Source organism: Notothenia rossii, assembly GCF_949606895.1.
Source record: "Notothenia rossii genome assembly, chromosome: 3".
Classification (NCBI taxonomy): domain Eukaryota; kingdom Metazoa; phylum Chordata; class Actinopteri; order Perciformes; family Nototheniidae; genus Notothenia; species Notothenia rossii.
In genome coordinates this window covers 25,613,443-25,636,642 of record NC_136901.1, presented here as the reverse complement: position 1 = coordinate 25,636,642, position 23,200 = coordinate 25,613,443, and the positions used below count along the sequence as shown (strand labels likewise).

General features: G+C 44.7%; 1 protein-coding gene across 2 annotated transcripts in view; it reads right to left on the bottom strand.

Annotated features, from left to right (window-relative positions):
* The window catches only part of efnb3b (ephrin-B3b), an 84,090-nt gene that overhangs the window by 55,471 nt on the left and 5,419 nt on the right, over positions 1-23,200 (bottom strand). Inside the window, exon 2 of one of the 2 annotated variants that reach the window (XM_079667938.1) lies at positions 22,082-22,163. In XM_079667938.1, coding sequence (XP_079524064.1) covers positions 22,082-22,086 — 5 coding nt within the window. In that variant the 5' untranslated portion in view covers positions 22,087-22,163. Of the gene's footprint in view, positions 1-18,147; positions 19,331-22,081; positions 22,164-23,200 lie in introns of those variants that run through there. The other variant, XM_079667937.1, reaches the window with a different exon arrangement.

Sequence of the window (23,200 nt, the reverse complement as noted above, 5' to 3'; positions counted from 1 at the left end):
TACTGTACAGTCATTAATCATGATTCTCATTAATTATCTATGCACCCGGCTGGCTAATTAACACATCAGCTCAAGCAGAACTAATGCTGCATGTTAGTTCACCTCCCACTCAAACCCAACACTCTTCAACCCCCCCCCCCCCACACACACACACACACACACGAAGACTCCAACCTCTCCCAAACTTCACTTCCTGTCAGCTGCAAGGAGGAAACGCAACGTGAGGATTTAATGTGACATTATAGTTAGGAACTAACCAGCAGCTGAAGATTAAAGGAACATTCTGCCGATACCAGTCTGTGATGTTCAATGTCTCGTGTTGTAATTTAGGTCTTTAGTCCCATTATTTGCTCTTGTTGTCGTGTCAACATAAGTTAGTGGTTTGCGCAGGAATGTAATTACTCCTAATGAATGGCCATAAAACTGTATTTGTCACTATGTGCAGGTGAAAGCAGTAGTGCTAGCATTACAAAAGCACAGTATAAATGATAAGCATACTGTTGTGCTATCGAATGAACAAAGGCTCAAATGTCTCCAGCATTGCAAAAAAGTCAAACTCACTGGTAAGGGTGAAGTAAATCATGTGGAGTTCAACTTTGTTTTGAGCTTTCGCCAATGACCTTTGGAAAAATAGCTTTAATAGAGCCGAGTCTTGAGGGAACGGAGAGCCGGAGGGTACAAAAGAGAGACATTTGCTGCGTCCTGCACTTTTTTTTAAATAAGCATGCTCTTCTGGTGTGTGACATGCTACACAAAAGACTCATGAGACAGGAGAAAGTAGGGCTGCTCAATTAATGGTATTCTAATCGCAATTACGATTTTGGCTTGCAACGATTATGAAAACAACATAATCGAAATAAAACTAAAAACCAATACAAACATTTTTTTTATTGGTTTTTCAATTCAATTATACTTAAAGTTCAGGGTAATCAACTGTTAAAAACATACTACACGTTTTTTTTCTGCAATAAATGGATGTTTTCAAAGTAAATGGATAATCGTTTTTTAATAATCGCGATATCAATTATTGACCTAAATAATCGAGATTATGATTCTTGCCATAATCGAGCAGCCCTAGGAGTAAGCACTATAAATACAGTTTACCCCTGAAGTAAACTCTGTATCGTTATATTACCAGCTAGCTTGACTTGCTATTGTAAACCATAAGCATTAGCATGGGCTGCTTACTCTCAGGCTCTATCACACACTCGTAATCTCATACAACATGAAAAGGTAGCACTACATCCACTCATTCACTGTGAGTTTGTAACAAAATGTATGTTTCTAAAATATTTATAACCATTTCCTCAACAATTTTCGATGTCTGATATTGCCGATAATAGATAAAAAAAGTAAAACTCCAACACTTTCATTTGCAAGGAGCCCAAACAAGGAAAATGTGAGGAGAGGGACAGGCTGTAAATAACATTTCGGTGTGTAGACACTGCAGTAAGTGAACTGGATGAATTGGAAACACCAGTCTTAACTCAGAGGGAAGTGCTGGCTTTGAATGCCTGACACAAATCACAAGAAGGGCCTGATTTTAATTTGGTCATGCAGGACACCTGGGAGCAGACGGAGATAACAAGCAGTGAGATGTATTCAGGGTACAGTGGAGGTGCCACGTCCTGGGCGGGGGGGGGGATATCCGGCCTCTCCGTGTGGTTTATATGCTGGTCCAACGTCCATGGTATTTACTGCCTTTAATCTCCCATGAGGCCTTGGGCTAGAGTGAGGTATGTGCCTGGGGGTAAAACGGAGGGTAATTCACACTCATACATGGAATTATAATGTTTCCACGCATGGAGCCTCTGAATAATTTACAGCTTTCAATGGCTTAACATTACTCGTCATACACACACAGGTCTGGATCAGGATTTCGCCCTCGTCTCAACAATCTCTCAGTGGTGCATCACTAAATACAGCCCCCCACACCTCATTCTCTCTGACAGCCTGTGCAGCATATAATTATGTCCCCCCTGAAACCGGGGTAGTAATCTCACACACTTGTCTGGTTATTATTTGCGGAGGCTTCTCTCTGCCCACACCCTGCCTCCACCTCTTTCATCCAGCACTTGTTCTTTCGGCTGAGCTCTGATTTCTATATCTCTACTTCTTCATATCTCCCCCTCTCCCTTTCTCTCTGTGGGCCAAAAGCCTGAAAGAGAGGAAGAAGGAGAGAGAGGGAGAGAAAGAAACGCTTTGACATTAACGAGATTGCTCGTTAAGAATGGAAGGAGGGAGGGAGGGAGGGGGAGAAGGAGAGAGGAAGGGAGGTGGAAAATGGAGTGGCTTTAATTGGGAGGGTTTTGAAAAGGAGAGAAAGAAAAGGCAGAATTAGGTTTCCATCCAGAGCCTGTGTGAGTGTGTGCGCGTGTATATGTGTGTGTGTGTGTGTGTGTGTGTGTGTGTGTGTGTGTGTGTGTGTGTGTGTGTGTGTGTCTGAGACAGATACAGAGGAGACTAAATATAAGGTGAGAAAATGACTTGTTGGATTTCTCAAAAGGTGCTAAAGGTCAGACTCACCTATCAATCAGGTTTATACAAAGGGTCCTGCTCTGCCCCCCCCCTCCTCAAATCAGCCCCCCCCCCCCCATCTCTCTTCAGAGACAAAGAAACACTTTACAGTAACAACCTACTGGAGACTATTTCCTCGCAGAGCTTGTAGCTGCTGCACTGTCAGCAGGCCCATTACAGAAATGCATTCCATTGGCATTTCACTTCTTGTTGCGTAGCTTCAAAAAACACCCGACACATCCTGCAGAGACAGTTTATAGCAACAACAAGACTTCTTTCCACAACATTTGGATATAAACCGTCGTTCTCCAGCCTCAAGGAGTGATGTGCACTTCCTTTACATTTTCTGTACTTCATATAACGGATAACAATTAAGAGATATGCTTGTGTCTGAATGAGCTAGCCACCCCCAAATAAGGCCGTGTGTATGTGGCTGTAACATTGGGCTTTGCATTTCTTAATGTGCAAATATATGCCAATAAATGTGTGCAAGTGTCTGTGTGTGCATGTGTGTGTAAATCGGTGTAATCCCCCCGCTATGGGACGCCCTCCTTTCTTCCCATGCCAGATGAGGAGATATTCTGCCAAAATCCACAGGCAAGTCGGCTGCCAAGTGCGAACATACACTCTCAGCCGCACACCGAAATCATACACTGGCATGTGACGCATGCATGTAGGACACAAAGACCCGTGTGTGTGTGTGTGTGTGTGTGTGTGTGTGTGTGTGTGTGTGTGTGTGTGTGTGTGTGTGTGTGTGTGTGTGTGTGGAAACAGGAAGAAATCTTGGCTGTGTGTGTGCACGTTTATTCTAGTCTATAGGTCTGGAAGAAATGTTGGTGGGGGGGGGGGGGGATTAGGGAAAGAGCCCACCGAGAGGTAGATGAAGTAACAACAGGAGGGATGGGAGGATGGAGATGAAGGGGGAGACAATGAAAAGCAAAGGAAAGATGGTTGAAGAAAAGATAGAAATCAGATGGAGAGGCACGATGACGGCGGAATAAAAGCAGGCCGGTGATATGAAACAGTTAAATTGGCGGTTTATACAGAGGGATGGATAATCTCTACCTCTCTGTTCCCCCCCTCCTTCCAGCTCCAATCTCTCCATTGTGTGCCACTATGGAAGCAGCGGTGTGGGGGGGGGGGGGGGGATTGAAAGAAATTCCCTCTCTTTCTCCAGCTAAATTAATAATATGAAGCTCTCTATCCCTCTCAGTCTGCTTTATCCTTTTATTCGCCCTCCTTCCCTGCTTTATCTCCGAGTATTCCTTGATTCTATTATTCCCTTGGCTGTATGCTAGAGTTATAGGAGTGTATGCTGCGCAAATGTGTGTGTGTGTGTGTGTGTGTGTGTGTGTGTGTGTGTGTGTGTGTGTGTGTGTGTGTGTGTGTGTGTGTGTGTGTGTTCAAAGCAAACTTGACAGGCTGCACACCAAACTGAGCATGAGAAGTTCTTTGCTGGTGAGAGACTGCAGGGTATGAAAATGAGAGAAAGGGTGAGAAGTAGCGGGAGATGGATAGAAGAGCGACAAAGGGAGAGGAGAGGGTGAGAGTTTCTGAGGAGATTGGAGCGGAACGCGAGGGAGAGACGTGAGGGACAAGGTGGCGTGCAAAGGCGGAGCTGTAAGAGGAGACCACATTTTGACTTTATGTGCACCAATACTGCTGTGCCTTGTGAATTCTGAGGACGTTAGATGCTTATCCTGCAGATTTTTGACTGAACCAGACATAATATTGTACCTGCGCTCACCTCTCCCCTTTCACCTCAGTTTGAGCAGGAAACAAGCGTATTTTGGCTGATGCTTATATTGCTTTTCCCTTTTCCACAGGCTCAGGTAAGCCTACTTTAATTGCCCCAAAGAGTGCTGCTGCTGCTGCTTCACATTAAAAGTTTTACACCAGTGGGAGACTTCTATTGAGAGGCAGACATGCAGTGTTTGTTCTCGAGTTTGCTTCACTATAAAATGAGCTCTACACAACATGACGGGGACATTTTCAACACGATTTGGTCAACGGATCAAACGGAGTTGTTGAGTTGCACACCTCACACTGAAAACACTGACTTAAATTAAATGTCATTATGTCAACAGATTTCACATAACTGTGTTCAACTTAATGCTATTTCTTTCAACTAACCTAATACAGTTATGAGAAATGTATGAACATAATACATTTAATTAAAGTCATTTTTCAGTCTTCAAGGTGAGTTTTTTTCCCCTGCCTTGTCATGGGCTACAGGAGGAAGAATACTAACACATGCAGCAGAAATGTTTAAATGCTGCTCAAAACTCAGTCCAAAAAGCACCATGCATGTGGTGGTTCTAGCTGAGAAATAGTGAGTACTAGCCCAGTTCAAGCTCTGCTCCTTACCCCCCCCCCCCCCTTCTGCACCCCTCTTTCTCATTTGCCTCCCCCCCCCCCCCCCTTCTGTCTCTGCCAGTGGATGTCTTTAATCAGAGCGTCAATCAGAGTGCGGCGCGTGCTAGAGAATGAAGCTTAATCCAATATAAGATACACAAGATAATACAGCTGTTAAAACCCTCAGCCGCCTGCTAGATAACAACCCTGTCACCCACATTAAGCCCCCCGCTCCCCCTGTCTTCCATCTCCCTCACTTTTGTCGGATCTCGCTTCCTTAATGCTGAAATTAATGGTTGTTAAATCTCTCCATCAGTGTTTTTTCTCTTAATCGTAGCCTCTTTGCGTCATAGTCTCCCTGAGGGTAATTATTGTTAACAAGAATCCATGAAAAACAAATGTTGGATACATTGAAATTAGATTTTAAATGATGTCAGATGAATGAAATATAAGCAGTAAATAAAGTAATACAAACCCAACTGTTCAGTCAAGATGTGGGGAACATCCTTAAACAACTAATAAACATAACTTTTTATTTTGTTTTTATTGCAAAATACTTTAAAAGAGGCTGATTTAAAACTTTAATTAAAAGTTGCTGTGAAGTTGTACAAATCTCCTCCGACGCAGGGCTGACTGCTGGTTGGTCGATTAGAGCAGTGAGTATATTCATAGGCTTGGAGCAGATTAACCAGTTCATGTGATCTACTGACCAAACTGGTCAGATTATCCGTGAGAAGACAAACGGCAAAAGACAAAGCGCATGCAAAAAAAGAAAGTGACGTTCAGAACAACAGCAAGAGATAAAACGTGACCACAGGTGGGCGAACCGGTTAAAGCAGGCGAGGAGTGAAAGCTCGTCCGCACACTGACAGACATTTAAACTAAACAGACACTTAACAGACAGATGCGAGGAGAGATAGTCGCTGAGGAGGAACGGGAGAATTAATGGAGGGTGACCTCTGGAGGAGGGGCTTCTGTCAGCACCTGCAGGAGCCGCTGGTTGGGTTTAGGAAACAGCATGGGTGAGGACGGAGAGATAAGATAGGACTGCTAGCCATTCGTCACATTTATGGGAGAGGTGACATTTAGCCAGGCGACAGCTCGAGTGTTTTTTGAGGGTGGAAAGGCCAGAAAAAGTGGTGTGTATCAAGCACTGCATTCCAAAACAGTTAGGAATTGCATTAAATGTGTCTTTAAGAATGATTTGGGATGATAATAAGCTGATTTGCACTTGTTTTCTAGTTGTTTTTTGTGTGTAGGTGCAGGGCTGGTTTCGGCAGTTTGAGTATGACACACACACACACACACACACACACACACACACACACACACACACACACACACACACACACACACACACACACACACACACACACACACACACACACACACACACACACACACACACACACACACACACACACACACACACACACACACACACACACACACACACACACACACACACACACACACACACACACACACACACACACACACACACACACACCTGTCTCTTGTCTAGGCGGGCATAATGTACGGGTGGGACAGAGAGATAGAGAAAGACCGAGACCGGCTTTTGGAGAGGGAGAAATGGGGCTTACGGAGGACAGAGGGAGGACGGAGGGAGAGCTGAAGATAAACTAAGCTTCACACAGCGAAGCAAAAGGTGTGTTGGGCAATTTGTTGTGGGGGGGGGGTCCAGCGGACAAGGGGAGCGACAGGCCCGTTTGAAGGTGGAAAACAAGAGGCGGAAGCACGAGTTGGCCTGGGAGACAGAGGGGGGGGGGGGGAATGAACGGGCAGAAGAAGAGAAGGGGTAAAAGGCAATGGGAGGAGAGAAAGAGAGGGGTGAGGGAGGGGAGGGAGGGTCCGTGGGTTCATAATCCCCTTACAGACAGCTTTGTTGAGTGATTGACAGCCCAGCACGCCGCGTTAGAGCCCGAGCACACGGAGGCCGCTCTGGCTGGAGGGATTATCTCTCCCCTGGCTTACAACCCCCACAACACCACCTCAACACCACCTCATCACCCACCTCCTCGATAGGGTCAAGTGGTGCAGGCCAGTTTCTGTTGTTTTTCACGCTCTCTTTTCATGTTCGTCCAGAAAACCTTGCTTTGTCTCACATTGTTGTGTGCTGTTGCAAATAATGCTTAATGCTGCGGTGGATGGGAAGGGGGAGGGGGGGGGGACTGGAAAGCAGCAGGGGGAGTGTACACAAACCCACGCAGGCCATGTACACAAGTGCACGCACCCACGCATGACGCATGCCTGACATCCACACAATCACAGATGCAAACACAAATATAAAAAACTCTACTCAGAAAACAAGGGCACGGTGAGGGTACAGAAGCACTTAAACAAGACCTTGAGCGAGTTCTTTTGTTCTAGCTAAGTACCACCATAATACAGTTAGCTCGCCCGTCACAGGAGCGATTACATTTAAGAGGAAACATGAGGAGAAAACAAAGGTTTTGATTAAAAAGAGATAACCTAAAAGAAATACAGCTAATTTAAAGCACTTATGTATGATAGGGGCTTTAGAGCGGTTATGTTAAGGCTTGGAGAAATCAGATAATATGATGATTTTTTTCCCCAAGTGCCAGAGTGAGGCTGGACGTGTTGCCATGCTCAGCTGTGTACACATACAAATATAACGGCCACCCAGGACTAAGATTCCAGATGGGCTAGGCCTAACTGGGACCGGTGGCTTAACTGAAACACACAGACTGGTACCAAACTCAAATACCACAGCAGCTGTGTGTGTTAGCTCTTGAAGACACGCAGGCGTACTTTCCAAAAAAGCCGTGCAGCCAGAGCATTTGGGGAAATGACACACACACACACACACACACACACACACACACACACACACACACACACACACACACACACACACACACACACACACACACACACACACACACACACACACACACACACACACACACACACACACACACACACACACACACACACACACACACACACACACACACACACACACACACACACACACACACACACACACACACACACACACACACACACACAAGGTGGAGGGCTGCACATGTTCGGCACAGTGACCCACAGCCACTGCCACCCATCCATCAAGGAAAAACCAAAGAACACAAGAGAGAGAAAAGGAGGGCTTTAGTCCCATCTCCCCCTTTCCCCCCCTCTGCACCAGCATTCTTCTGGCTTGATTTTCTTTGTGGGGAAGTAGGGAAAGAGGGCAGAAAGGATGAAAAGAAAGGAAGAAAGGAGGGTGCTCCATCTGTTTTTCCCCTCCTGTGTCTGGGGACCTGCAATACAGCTGCACTCTGATGCAGAGCAAGACTGATAAAGAGTAAGAGGAAAAGAGGTTAGAGGACTGGATAACTAATGAGGGAATGGCTTCCTGATTTCCAGAGAGTTTGGAGGGAGTGGTACATCTGCAAATGCATGTAGGTGTGTGTGTGTGTGTGTGTGTGTGTGTGTGTGTGTGTGTGTGTGTGTGTGTGTGTGTGTGTGTGTGTGTGTGTGTGTGTGTGTGTGTGTGTGTGTGTGTGTGTGTGTGTGTGTGTGTGTGTGTGTGTGTGTGTGTGTGTGTGTGTAGGCCCGGCCCTGGCTCACAATCACTCCCAAATTACTTTGACACCGCAGTGATAGGCAATGATGATTATTCATCCTGTCTTCACTACAGAGGACCTATTTACTGCTGGACAGTGATGAGGGACTGAGGAGAAAAAGAAACTGCACATCAAAAACCACCCACCGTGAAGAAGAGAAACAAAAGGAACCCGAGTGGGGAAAAAAGGAGAAGAAGACGAGAGAGAGATGAAAGCAGTTTTTTAAAAGAAGGGGGAATACATTTTACAGTCTGCCAACTAGCTGTAACATGATAACAGCTTGGATACGCAGAGAAGGAAATGTACACTGCTGCTGCGGCACGGAGGAATTGAAAGAAAAGACAAAAGAAATGAAGGGGGGATTAGTGAGGAGAAGTGGACTGGTTTTACAGACTGCGAGGGGTAAGAGTGCGTGTGGGAGAGAGCGAAGCTGAGTGTGTGTGAGGGCTTTCAGTGGAATCGCTCGGAGGGGGGGGGCTCTTTTGTTCACAGGGAGCACAGGGAGGAGGATGAAGTGAAGGAGAGAGAGTGAAGGAAGGAAGGAAAGAGTGAGGGATATGCTACTGACGGAGAGAGAGGGGGGGGGATGGGGTGCACCTCCGAAGAAACTCAACCCCTCCACTTCGACTTTTGCCAGAACTGAGAGCAATAACATTTTTCATGTGAGCATGCGTGAGTCTGTGTGTGTATACAAGCCCCTTCACTGTGTGCATGCATGCATGGCTGTGTGTTAACGCTGGCCGCAAGACATGAGGACAAAGGCAAGAGAAAGAGAAAGAGGGCAAAATGGCTAAAAAGCAGCTCTGTCGCAAATTGCGCACTGAGTCGTGTATTATAGCCAGCGCCGGGGTATCAGATGATGGCATGTGGACGGGGCAACAATCCACTTCACCGCTCTTTCTATACAAGATGGATCTTGTTAGAGTTACTTGTCCCGGACAACAAAGCGCAGCGTTGCACACACTGCAAAATACAACCACTTGGAAGCATTCAGCTAGTTTACTTTCGTGCTTGGCCCTTAAATCATCTCGTCAGGTAGAAATACTTTTATTGGCAAAACTTACCCAGTTCAGGAAGCAGGAGAAGCAGCCATTTTTTTTTCTTTGACAACCATGCATTTAGGAGTTTAAAAGAGATTTATAAACCCATGAGGCTGGATTTTCCCACTTGAAAGAGAACAATGTTGCCAAAGTGAGACTAACATGACATTAAAAAAGGGCTTCAGTACGTAGCTAACTTATACGTGTGGGCTATGTAGATATACGGACAGGTAGCAATTAGCTTAGCATATCATAAAGACTGACTATACAAGAAGAAGAGTAGTGAAGTGATGTCACACCCATTAGTTTGCTTTGCTTTTGCCGCTTCTTGTTGGGCATTTGGGCCGCCACCATCTTGTTTTTTGGAATCAAAATGTGACAACATAAGGCTGAACAAGACACGTTAGGCGAGTAAAATGTTGGAATGTGGAAACACAACATGAAAAGACAAGAGCACCCAAACAAGAAAACATTGAGTGGTAGTGATCTGTAATTTACAAAGTATTCACTGCCAGAAGAACACTACTGTTTATTTTGCTCTAAATGAGACCGTCATTTACAAAAAATACCATCATGCCGTGTTGTGGTCTTGAAAGTAATAATTGAGACCATGAACTTAAAAGGAAACGCCTATTTAATAAATCAAGAAGTTTGGTCGTCTTTCTTAACAAGTCTTTATGCTAAGCTAAGCTAATTGCCTCCTGTCTTCAGCTCCATACTGAAAGCAAAGACATAGCAGTAGTATTTCCATCCCAGAAAGAAAGCAAATAAAACTCTCACAAATGGGAAACTTTAAGACAAAAGATTCAATTTTTAAATCGAAAAGGCTATTTAAAAACAGTCACACTTAGCACGTGCCATGTTCCATCTCAGTATGCAACCCCTACACACTCTGATACACTGAACATTTTTCGTAACAGCTAATCTACTCTACATTAAGCCAAAAGGTTCTGTATGCAAAGCTGAAGAAATCATTTTTATCTCACATTTCCATCTTAAACGTGCATTCTGTAAAACGTCAATCCTACTTAAATTATATTCAATGCAGAACCCTGAAAATGGAGCATGATTTTTTTTTTTCCTGCGCAGCTAGCCAAGGTCAGTTTCCCCATAGACTGCAACGATGGGCTAATGCCAATGCCAGATGGACTACGCTCACTGTATTTTACCTCCTAATTAGAACTATGCATATGTTCACACACACACACACACACATTTTAGGAGAAGAAAGCGTGAAGCCTGGAAAAGGAATCAAGGTGCTGCATGGGCGTTGGTGTTGGAGAATATTACAAAAGATCTGAGGTGGAAAAGTAGGCCTGTGCTGGTATAAGGTAATAAATCAGTTTGCTTATTAGTAAGCTTCAAGATGATTGGTCGTTATAACAGCAGGGGCAGGGCAGGACAAGGTTTCCAACCAAAGCCTCTTAGCAGGAGGATCATCTCAGACCAATTGTAAGTCAATAGGTAAAGATTATCTTAACGCTAAGATGCTTTGGAGTAACAGGTCTCCACATCTCCCACCCAACATCTACTGCAACAGCCAGAGGATGCACCCCCCCCCCCCCCCCCTAACCACCCCCGACACAAATAAAAGCAGTGATTATTTTGTAGTTCAGCCATGAATAGTTGCTTTGCTTTGTTACCGGGCGTTTTGCAGGCAGGATGATCCATGCTTGCTTTCACAGCTGTGTGTTTTTTTTTGTAAATCTCTGCATGACAGCTTCTTATGCCAAAAATATATATGTAAAAAGGGATATTTGAAAGGCAAAACGCCACCTGTAGCCACTTCATCACTTACAAAAGTGGCTAACGGCTGTATTCCTCGCTTTTTCTAGGTCCATTTCGCTGTATTATTGTTATTCCAGACATGACTTTGCGAGATTGCGTTCTACCTCAGCTACAATGGATTACAATGAAAGGGAAAACATCCAGAAGACACCGTTTGACTGTAGCCTCAATAGACCAGAATGAAAGTTGACTTTTGAATCAGACTGTCTAAGAAATACTGATGTGTCATGCATTCACTGCATTGTTATCCTGTTTTTCTCCTACACACAACATAACATTCTCTTTTATGATATGAAAAGTGGGTTTTCCAATACTTAGAAATCACAACATTGTATACTCTAGTGCAATGGACTTCACATATTGATCATACACTGGAACAGTAGAGCTTAACGGAATTGATTTGGCTTTCGGCAAATTAAAGTCCATCAACACATTGTTCTGCCACAATGCATTTGGCATCATTTCTGCCTCTGTTGGTCCTGCAAACTGTGTGTGAAGTTTGAGCACAGTGTGTGTTTGCGGCGTTTAATCTTATCATAGGAACTGTAGTAAATAGAGAGAGGGGGAAACAGCTGCCAGTCTCTTAATCGCTCCACGCTAAGTTGATCAAAGAGCTCATTCTGCCCAAAAACTCTGAATTGAATTCCTTTAAAGCTTACCAGGTTTCACGCTGGACTTCACAGGGATAAATATTATGGGACGTGTCAGTAATGAGGAATGAGGGGCCGGCCTGGTTGTATGTGAGCAGGAAGCAGCTAGTCATGGTGGTGACCTATGGATCATCAGTCACCCTCCCTGTCTGGGCTGTGTCACATCAGTACTGTCAAACCAGCTAACTCGCCTAACAATCCATCTCACTCCTGACTTCCCTCTCCGTCGTTCCTGCTTTTTTGTTTCCTCCTCTGACCCTACTCTCCCCTATCTCTCCCTCATCTCTCCCTGACAACACCCACTCCTTCTCTTTCTGCCCTCTTAGCTCATATCGGTCGAAGATGTTTTGCCAAAAACTTCAGCCGTGACGAGGAACATCCGTCCCGACAGCAAACGTGCTCATTTGTCTCTCTTGTGTAGACACACTCTCCTTTCTCTTTAACATTCAGTGAAACTATTTTGGGCCGCTTTTCAATCAAGGCGGTGTGTGCACATCTTCTGGCAGACGGCGAAACAGCGGAGTGATGGAGTTTCAGTGCTGATGGAAGTGACGGGACGCAGAGGCTCAAACTGTAATGAACTCGGGCAGCAGGGGAAATGAAGAGAAAGATAAGAAGAACAAACATTTGGTTTTGCATTTTACAAGTTCTGGATAACTATGTGTAGGGCTATGCAAAGAGGACTCCACCTTGATGTTGATTTAGTGCAGAGCAGGTGTGAAAACAAAACACACACTGCAAAAAATCCCCATCCATAGCAGGTAAATTCAGTCCTATACGAGTCTTAAAATCACTTGTAACGAGAATAAGAAATCTGCTAAAACGCTCACTTGTTTTCCAGTGGAAAACAACTTTCCAAAATGAAGTGTTAGTGTCCTGAAAGTCAGCATAATACAGTTTTTCAGCCTGAAATCCTGCTTGAATACTTAAAACAATCAGATTTTTTTAGCAACAGTTTGGAAAATCTTATTACAAAGGCAGGTTTTGGCTCGAAAATAAGGCTTTACGACTTCATTACAGACCCCAAAAAAAGATTGTATGCAGTGCAAGTGCACATGGCAAACATCAGAACGGCTTAGAGCTCGGGGTTCCTTCCACAGAACTTAGTATTCATGGCACAAACACACACATACCAGCACATCATCTGTCACAAACCAAAATGCACACACACACACACAAAATGACAAGAGCGTCAACTCTCTCGCTGCTATCCTGCTTATCTGGAATGATGCCGAAGCCACAGTAGCTGCCCAACCCAATGTTGTGGAGATGTGCAGAGCTGAGAGTCTCGTGATACTGAGCCAAAACAAAAGTGAATGGCAAGGAGAGGAGGGAGGGAAGAGGAGGAGGAAGGAGAAAGGGCTGAGGGGAAAAGCTATGAGACCGGAACACGAGTAAAAGAAAGGATAGAGAAGGTGATGAGCAGCATAACAGAGGTTGCTTCTACATTGCACACGCACACACACACACACACACACACACACACACACGGCTCATACCACCAGTCCATTCCTCTGTGTCACCCGAGGGAGGAGGATTGACCTGGCCTAGTCCAAATGCTGCCAGGAGGATTGGATGATCCTTCTTAGGCAGGGGTGTGCTGTGAAGCAAGCTAATGAGAGGCCAGTGTGTGTGTGTGTGTGTGTGTGTGTGTGTGTGTGTGTGTGTGTGTGTAGTCTGGCTTTGCTAAGGGGCTCTGGGTTCAGCCACCCAGGGCAGTCTGCCCAGGGGATGCAGGGTCACATGTGACCCCTTCAGACCCAGGGCCCCGGATTACTGTTCCCACTACCACCATTGTAAAATGAGTGTACATGTTTCCAGGGGAAGAAAGTTGCTTGTTTGTGCATGTGCTCCAGCCACACGCTTTTAAATCTCCTTCATCCTAATCATCAGCACTTTTAACAATTACCAAAATCCCAAAGTCATTTCTAAAGCCTCGGGGACTGGGGGAGTAAATTAGTTCTTTAGCTAGCCCCAGCATATTTACAACGACGCTTTATGGCTGTTATGATGTTGATGAATGTGCACAGCCCCTGCCAAATAAACTTATAATCGAGTGATAAAATAATGAATGAATTCCGAGTGGAACAGTCCGTGACGCTTGCCAGTTTCCTCACCTCTCCCCCGTGTGTGTGTGTGTGTGTGTGTGTGTGTGTGTGTGTGTGTGTGTGTGTGTGTGTGTGTGTGTGCACATCTGCCCTCCTGTGTTTACCGTCTCGTTGTGCGTGTTTAATGCTCACTTGCAACAAAAAGGACCACACACTTTTGACACATGTGTCCGACATAGAAGGGAGGGGGGGTCAAGCCCCATGAGTCTTTTAGAAGGCAGGCATCTGTTGAGATCATGCAGCTGCGATAGATCTGTAACGTCAGACGCTGACTGCATACCTGTGTGTCCACCTACCAGCCTGCAATGCCCAAAGAAAGCACGGAATAACGAAGAAGGATTCCAGCCTGTGGCGGGATTGGCTGCTTTTCCCCTGGCATTTCCATTCTGCAACATCAGCTCAAACCTCTCTTCACAGCTCCTGTTGCTCTCAGCTCGTAAACTTACACACACTCACTTTTTCACCAAGAAAAGGGGGAGGTAGAAAGAGAAAGGGAGCTATAGGGAGGAGGGGCTGCTTGTTTTAACAGGCAGCTTGGGCAATATGGTTCATATTCTTTCCTTCTCTTCATTACATTCCTTCTCTTGTTTTCCCTCACTCGCAAAATAAAAAAAGTTGCCCGGTGGATATTCTCTAATCATTTAGCCCGAGGATGCGTGTAGGCTTACCAGACTCCTGCTTACTTATCCACACAGCCCAGAAAAGCCTCGGTGCACTCATGCATTATTCATGAAGAGGAAACCTACGGGTGGATCTTACGAGGATGAAACCGGGTGTGGAGTTTGAAACATACAAACAATCAATAAACGAGTGGAATGCTGCTCCTTTGATATGACACCCTGTTTGACCCACTAACACTCATTCCTCTCCCAGAATGCCCGCGCCAAGAAGATTTCCAGTGATTTTTTTTTTTTGGAAAGCCTTTCTCAGTTTTTTTTGTAGTTGAAACACTTAGCCCAGTTAGCTAGTCTTTTATCCGGCGCCAATTAGCCGGCGATTAATGAATTATTGAGAAACGGGAAGGGGGGGATTACATTTTAATGTGGATCTTAGGGGGAATAGTTGTATTACAAGTCACCGCGAGCAGCGAGCGAGGAGACGCCCACCCTCAGCAGCCGTTTACAATAACCTACAGCCGTTTACACAGTATGGAAAGAAAGGAAGAAAAAAGAAGGGAACTGTAAGCGATGGGAGGGGGTGAAAGAGAGGTTTAGGCCTTCAGAACAGAACTTGAAAAGGGGCCAAAAACTACAGAAGTCCATATGCTGTGATCAGAAGAGTCACCAAAGCCAACATTCACTCCACTTGAGTTCCCCTTCGTTGTGTGTGTCCACCAGTGTGACCTATCTGATCGTGTGTGTGTGTGTGTGTGTGTGTGTGTGTGTGTGTGTGTGTGTGTTGGTCACCTGCACTCTACTACCACCCCCCCAAACTGAAGAGCAGTAATGCAAGTTCGATCTTTCATTAGGGCGGCTGTGTAAGGCTGATAATAGGAGATGCTGAATAAGGATAATGTATGTCCGGGAGGAGACTCTTCCCAAGGTGATCGTTCTGGTTCAGTTCTCTCTTCCTCGAGCAGAACCTGTATTGGCACTTGAGACTTAACTGCTATTGATTTACTTAGGGTTAGGACTGTCTCTCTCCCTGTTTTCACATCCACCTCCTGGCACCTGTCTCTGTTTATACACCCCTCCGTCTCCTCTCTTTCAGGCGGTGCCGGATTAATTCCAACTGATGGAGCAGTCAATAAAAGGGTGGATTCAGCACTTGGATACTATATTTTATTTATGATGTATTCCAGGAATTCAACGGGGTCCTCTCCCTTTTCCCTATTCACCTCTGTCGCTCCTAACACATCTCTGGGTACGTCACAGGCTGCTGTAGCACTATAATTAGTGGCTGGATGTGACACATGTTTCCAATTTGCTACGTCTGGTCACTGCACTGGAGAGGGGTGGGGGGGGGGAGTGACGGAGCGAGGTAGAGATAGAGACAGACGGGAAGTGACAGGAGGGAGAAGAAAAAGTAGCCAGGAGAAGGAGGGCTTTGAGATGGAGGCATCACGAGAGAAATGGAAGAGGGAGAGAAGAGGTGGAGAGGAGGCGAGCTGCAGGTGGACGGTCTAAACTTCAAAGCAGAACATCCAGCCGAGGTGGAGAGGTTAACAATGTGACAGTCCATTTGCTGCACAGACAGGAAGTGAACCATACATGCGCTCCTGCACCTGATGGATACACACTACTGCTTCTGCTTGCTTTGCGCCTCATTTCAGGAGAACAACCACATGTGTGTGGGCTCTGGACTGTGTCCTTGGGAGATGCGCACTATTTGGACAAGCACGGGCTCTTAACATATTTCAGTCCAGGGCAAAGATTTAGCCCTGAGGCGGGCTCAAATTAAAAGCACAGCTCTCGTCATGTCGAGAAACAAGTGCATGGAAGTATGTAAAGGGGCCAAGAAAATAAACTGGAGGAATGACTAAGCTGATTAACTATGAATAGTAAGCTTGGTGAATAAGCTGCACAATAGGCTTTGTATTTTGAATATATGAGTGAGCAAATCTGTGTGGATGACTATGGAGTCTGGCGTCAAAGCCACCACACCTATAATTGCCAGCCAGGCCCATTCACTAAGCCCTGACACCCACCTAGCACTAAACTCCATTAGGACACAATAGCGTGGAATCACCTGTAAGGCCACAAAAGCCCGAGCTGTTAGCTTCTCACTTAAAATTACCCTCCCGTGTCCAACTCTATGGGCGAATCCACCCACTGCTGACAAAAAGCCCTCATTAAGGGCTTCATGCCTGGCTCCACAGCGGGGGCCCACGCACAGTCACATCTGTGGAGGGGAGAAACCGGGCAGGACATATAGCCTGCAGCACATGGATGCATTGAAAACCTGTTAGACTTAGAAAATAAAAAAGCCCCTGGCATGGGTGTGAGCCAGGGATTGCAGTGTTTACTAAGCTGCTACAGTTAGTGTACATTTGCTTTTGTTGTTTTTTTGCATTTTAAGTGAGTCATGGAGGCAAAAGTTCAAGCAATGGGAGCTACTCCATAAAGCACAAAGCCTTATAATCTGGTTGCTTTTATTTCATAAGAGGAGAAATAAAGGAAGGATTTGCAGAAATTAAGCCTCGTTTACTTTCTCTATGTTTTCTTATTAATGCAACATTATGTCTTTGGCACTATTTCATGTCTTTCCTAATTTTGTTAAGTATATTGCATTGTTGGAGGACACTTCAGATTTGAACTATATTGTAGATTTTGTGCATAAAAAAAATGCATGCCTCCTAATATTTTTCTATTTTTGGCTCTTCACTTATTCTGAGTCTGACATCAATCCCTCCCTTTCACTTGCATACATTTCCTTGTTATTCTCAAATACCTCCCCCCACTCCACTCAAATCTCCCTGCCACCAGGCGTCAATTCAGACACTGGGGAATTGGCAAAGGTGTGAGGAAAGTGTCGGTCGTTAAGCCCGGACGGCCGAGAGGTGTTTAAAATGACATTTCCTCAGCTAATGCCTGACACCTTCTCCAGAGGCAGGGGAGAAAAATGCAAACGAGTGGGCACCTTGCAGTCAGAGGGGCCAGTGGGCTGGGGCCTATAGACTTCCACCAAGGTCAGCCACTCAGCCAGCAGCAGCTATTAGAGCCCTATCACACCTCTTTATGATCCCACACAGTGCTGCTATAGGCCGGCAGTTTACAAGGACTGTACCAACAACAGCATCCACAGCTGGATTATCCACTGTAATCAATGGGAGGGGGGCACATTCACAACAGCTGGGAAACTGATCACCCCGATTCATTCTCAAGGTGTATAGAGTTATCTAATTACACTTAAGATGAACACAATTGAAATAAATTGAGGAGAAAATAGCAGAGGACTCGCGTAATTATGTAACTTTATGTTGTTTTGTACGTCATGTTTGCATTCAAAGGCCTACATGTTACCTAAAGTCACATTTAAAAAATGCAATTACAGTAATTCTCCGATCACTTTTTTTTCTCTTTCTGCAAACTTCAAGTTGAAACCTGCATTTAAGCAGATTTTATGGAGAGCTCTCTACCTTTCGTTCAGTGAATTCCAGAAGATGGGCTCCATATTGCTGACCGTCGACCCCAGTAAATCCAGTAAGAGTATCAGCAGGAGTCCCAATCCATTCCCACTTCGTCGACACGCCATTTCAACCCTCGCACCAAGCATTTGTAGTCCCATTTAAAAAAAAAAGAAATGGTTTCTGTTTTCAAAACTGTAGCAAAGGAGATCCTCAAAACAATGGATGTGCGACTACAAGCCGATCAGGTAGAGGCAGTCAGCGTGTGGAGTGAAAGACAACCTCGTGGATCCAAAATGTTACCAAATGTGGCAGAATTAAACCAAAAGCAGACAGGAGAAACTTGTTCAATCCGTGCGTCAGGATCTCCAAAAACGACGGTTTTTCTGCGCGTCCACGGTCGTACTATTTCAGTGCCGATCCCATGACTTTTCCATTAATTTCTCATTAGTCCTTTCTCCAAAGCAGTGCTCCTGAGCTCAAATATAACTCCACTGAATCGAATTTTCGGAAATGTACCGCCACCCAAGCGCTATTTTTTGTTGCCTCTCGGTGCGCCCTAATTGTCTTTTTCCGAACAATGTTCCCTTGTTCTGTGTGATTTCTCTCCCATTACCTTGTTTTCCTCCGAAGATCAACCCTCCAACATATCAGGCTGAAGTGGGAATGAAATAGTCAGTGTTTCAGGAGAAACCAGTCAAGATCCGAGCCAAAGGAACCAAACAATTGCTGTTTAAAACGGAAAAGATGCCACTCGTGTCCACAGCTCCATCCTCATAAAGACATGTTGATGCTCGCTGGGCTTTAGTCAGTGCGTAATGCAATCCTTATTCTGTAAAACACACACGGGTTGTAAATCCGAGAATCCTTCAGCATTCGTTGAGAATTAAAACTATAAGAGAGAAACAAAACCAAAGAGCTAGAAAAGCATCTCCACTCTCATAATTTCTTGAAAACTTGTGAAGTGATTAAAAAAAACAAGAGTCCCGGTTTTGGAAATGGACGCCTATCTGCTGTTGCGCATCATTTGGATTATTCTCATCCAAAGCATGCGTTATCTTCAGCCGTCTCTCTGCTCCACGATCCCACCGGTTGGACTGGCCCTAATGCTCGCAGCAAATTGACAGACCGACTGGCTTGTTTGAGAGAAGGAGGAGGGAAAAAGGAGACGTGGATGAATGGGTAAAAATAATCCCCATCCTCTGACTGGCAGGCAGCGTGCACTGACGGAGCGCAATTCTTCCAGGCTTTTTTCGAGGGGGGCGGGATCGAGTCCCTTTTTCAGCACCTCCTCCTCTCTGAGTTTCAGGGGCCCCCCGACTCGGACCTCTGGACTCCCTGGCTCTCTATTCTGCCTCCTTTTTCTCAAACGCAGATGAAGAACCCCCCCCCCCCCCTCTCTGCTCACCAACGCCATGATGGAAGAGCAAGAGCGCCCTCAATGCATTTAGTGGGCATCACATGTGAATTGAAAACTGGAGAAAATATTATAAACATTTCAAAAAGTCCCTATAGGAGTTTTAATCAAGATGAAATATGCCCCAAGGTACAGTAAACAATTATTACAGATGTATTGAAGGAATATTATGACTATATTTTAAAAGATAAAGTCCAATTAGACGCTAGGCATATTTTTGGATAGTATTGCTCACCATATATTAGGACCAGTGGCGGTTGTAAAGTAGGGGGGGGGTGTTATTTAATGAGAGATGGGGCACATTTAATGCGGGACAAAAGATAAAAAGAGAGTGTTCAACATTTTTAGTTCAATATATAGTCGTGGCCTGACTTTTATTAAATTACATTATTGATAAAAAACATTTCTGTTATTTTAGTGCCAAGCCTACAGCCTACAATCTTTGCTGCAACACTTTCACAAATAGTTTTATCATAGATTTTCTTTTAGAGGGGGGCCACAGGTGTGTCCAAACTCAGAATAAGAATCTGTATTCGTCCCACAGAGGGGACATTTACATTGTTACAGCAATTAAAGAGCCAAAGATAGCTTAGTATAATTGAGAAGCATGCATACAAATAAACTCAGTTAAAAATTACTCAGTGTCAGAGGGGCACAGGTTCCTGTTGGCCCCCCCGCTAGAACTGCCCATGAACAGGGGGGAAATGGAAGGTATTAATCAAAGGATCACTGGTTTGACCCTTCAGTAAATATGTTATTGGGCAGGATGTTAACCTTGAATTGCTATGTCTACTGTATGTAAGTCACTTTGGATTAAAACGTCACCACAATAACATGAAATGTAAATACTCACTTGAAGGGAATGATGTCACGCCGAACTGGATTCACCTCATACGTCTTCAGGCCAGTCTAAACAAAAAGAACCCCCCCCTCTCTCTCTGTGTGGGAGGATGTGGCCCTCGCTCTCTGTCTCTCTATCCGTCCCCCGTTGACAGCAGGGGGAAGAGTCCCAGCTTCAAAGTGGGCCCTCAGCTTGATGAGGTACAGGACGAGTCGGGTGACAGGCTCCAGTGAGGGCCACACACACACCAATGTTTACACTGAGGCCCCCGGTTGGCCAAGCACACTGACACTGATTCACTTATACAAAAACACACACAGAAACATGTAGAAGGTGGGGAATGGAGGAGTGTCAACACTGTGGCTGTACTGCCCCCATGTGGTGGATGGAGTGCACTATAGGTCAGAGGGATGTGTACCCTGACAGACCTCTAACCACATTTTGTGCTACAATGCTGAAAATACTCTCCATCCATCCCACACTTCTGAGGTCTTATTGTTATTATTATACTTTTTAGAGCTGCACCTGAACCATTACACCTGAGAGACCGATTGCTTTTAAATCAATTTGCACAATAGCTACAGTGTTGGAAATAAAAATCCCAGGCACCCCAAAAATGCAACATACTGTACAATAAATCGTGATGTGAGTAGAATGCAAAGTATTGTGCTGGAAATCAAGCCTACACAATAACTGGGACACAAACTTATGTCACGTTTTACTTCAAAATAAAAGCTTCAAATATATTTTGATGCTTCAATGACTTGTAAACTGGAGAATTGCCTCTCTTAAAACATTTGCACTTAATACATTTGGTGAGTAGGTTGTATAATCTTCTGGGGAAAGTGTGTAAGGCTTTAAGCATTATGGGAAACGTAGGATCCAGCGTTTTTGGAGATAGACCAACTTTAGAAGCTAAAAGTCAGTATCTCAGCATGAAAGCTGCAACACGACATACTTCCAGAAACATAGAGGAGATGATACCTTTAATATTTTTAATTGAAAATATTTCACAACTAAAGAGGAAACTAAAACGAACATCTCCTGCTGTTCCTGCACAGCCAGCGAGAGAAAGGAAATGGAAGTGAGACAGCAAAAGAAAATGGAGGTGGGGAGCAAAGATGATTAAGATAAAGTCAGGTATGCAGGGGAGGAAGTCCTGAAACTGGCAAATATTTAGCGTCTTACTCAAGGGCAGGAATGTCCTCTGCTATGCAAAGTAGAGCGTGCTTTCACAGAGAACTGTAATTGCAGGTTATGAGATCCAAACAAGAAACAAATCCATTTTTAAAAGATGGTCAGAGAAGGAGAAGTGAGCAGAGATGGAGCTGTTGCGCTGACCTCTTGAAAACTTGGCAGGGCGGACGACAGAGCTAAATGTAGTGGAGGAAGACAGTGTGATTTAGAGACCACAGCAGTTCAGAGGTGAAGCTGGCATGAAAAACAGACCTTCTGCTCCGTCTGAGAATCTATCCGTGCGGGTAAACTGGCTGCTTTCAGGTTCTCTCTCGCATTTCTGTGCGTCAAACATGAGTCAGTTTTGAAAAATGGCCTAGCTATAAGATACCACCTACATCAGATGCTGCTAATGTACCTTCCAGGGTGGTGTTTGACGATGTGTTTGCATGCTTTATGCACACCGGTAGCTGTATTTCAGTGTTTATTGGTGCTTATTTATTCATGCTGACCTCATTTACTGCACCGACCTTCAACTCTTCTTCATAACCGCATCCTCTCCCTGGTGGCTGCAGTGCGCTCCAGCTGCCAGACCTCGACAGCACACACACAAAATGTTCTATAAATACATACATGCATAACACTTTCACACAGCATGTATAGCTGAAAACATAAGCAATTACAGTAAGTGCACGGGGAACATTATGCATGTGGTGGTAAGGTTAAGGATACACACATGCACGCACACAGACACCCATGGTGGCGGGAGCACTAAGACCCCTAGACAGGAAAACATATACCCTGGTCGGAGTGAAATTCACACCGAGGGGGGTGCAGAGAGCTCGGCACCCTCGCTGATAGATCTCAGCTGCACGTTATCCTTCAGAATCTTCCACACACACACCTCTGCTGCCAACACACACCGTCATATCTTCCTGTGACAGAGAAGACGGGGGCAGGGGGATTTAATGAGTGGAGGTGAGGGGTTGTGTAACGTGTGATGTGCAGATCACACGTACACATCGTACAGAGCGACTCGCTGATTCTGTGCCAGTAAACAATTTGTACCTGACAGTTGATCTCACACACACCTACTGTACATGCATTTACGTACTGTGTGTTTGCTATTCAGCGTATTTGTGAGGACTTCCTTCCTGATTTACCATTCGCAACATTACACTGTGTGATGTGTAGGCAGGCTTGGGAAGATGTCTTCAAATGTATTCCCTTACAGTTACATTCAAAAATATATAATCAGATTACTGGTACATCTTTTCAAATCGGAATTATTAGCAGGATTACAATGTTATAATGCATTTGACTATATATTATATATTATAGGTAGACGTACTGTCTGAATTGTCTTTTTGCTTTTCATTTAGGCTACTTTCATTTCTTTTTTTAATGCAATTAATGTGTTGAACTAAAACAGCATTTTTAAAGTTTCTGTAAACCTAGTCTAAAATGTAAGAGGACACATTTTTTATCCTAAATATTGAGGAATTTGATATTGAGGAAATCCAAAAGCAACATCAAGTTATCAGGTAACATTACTTATTTTATATTGTGACTATGTTACTGATTACTTAACTACTTAACCCAGGTTACTAGTATTTGTGACAGATTACATT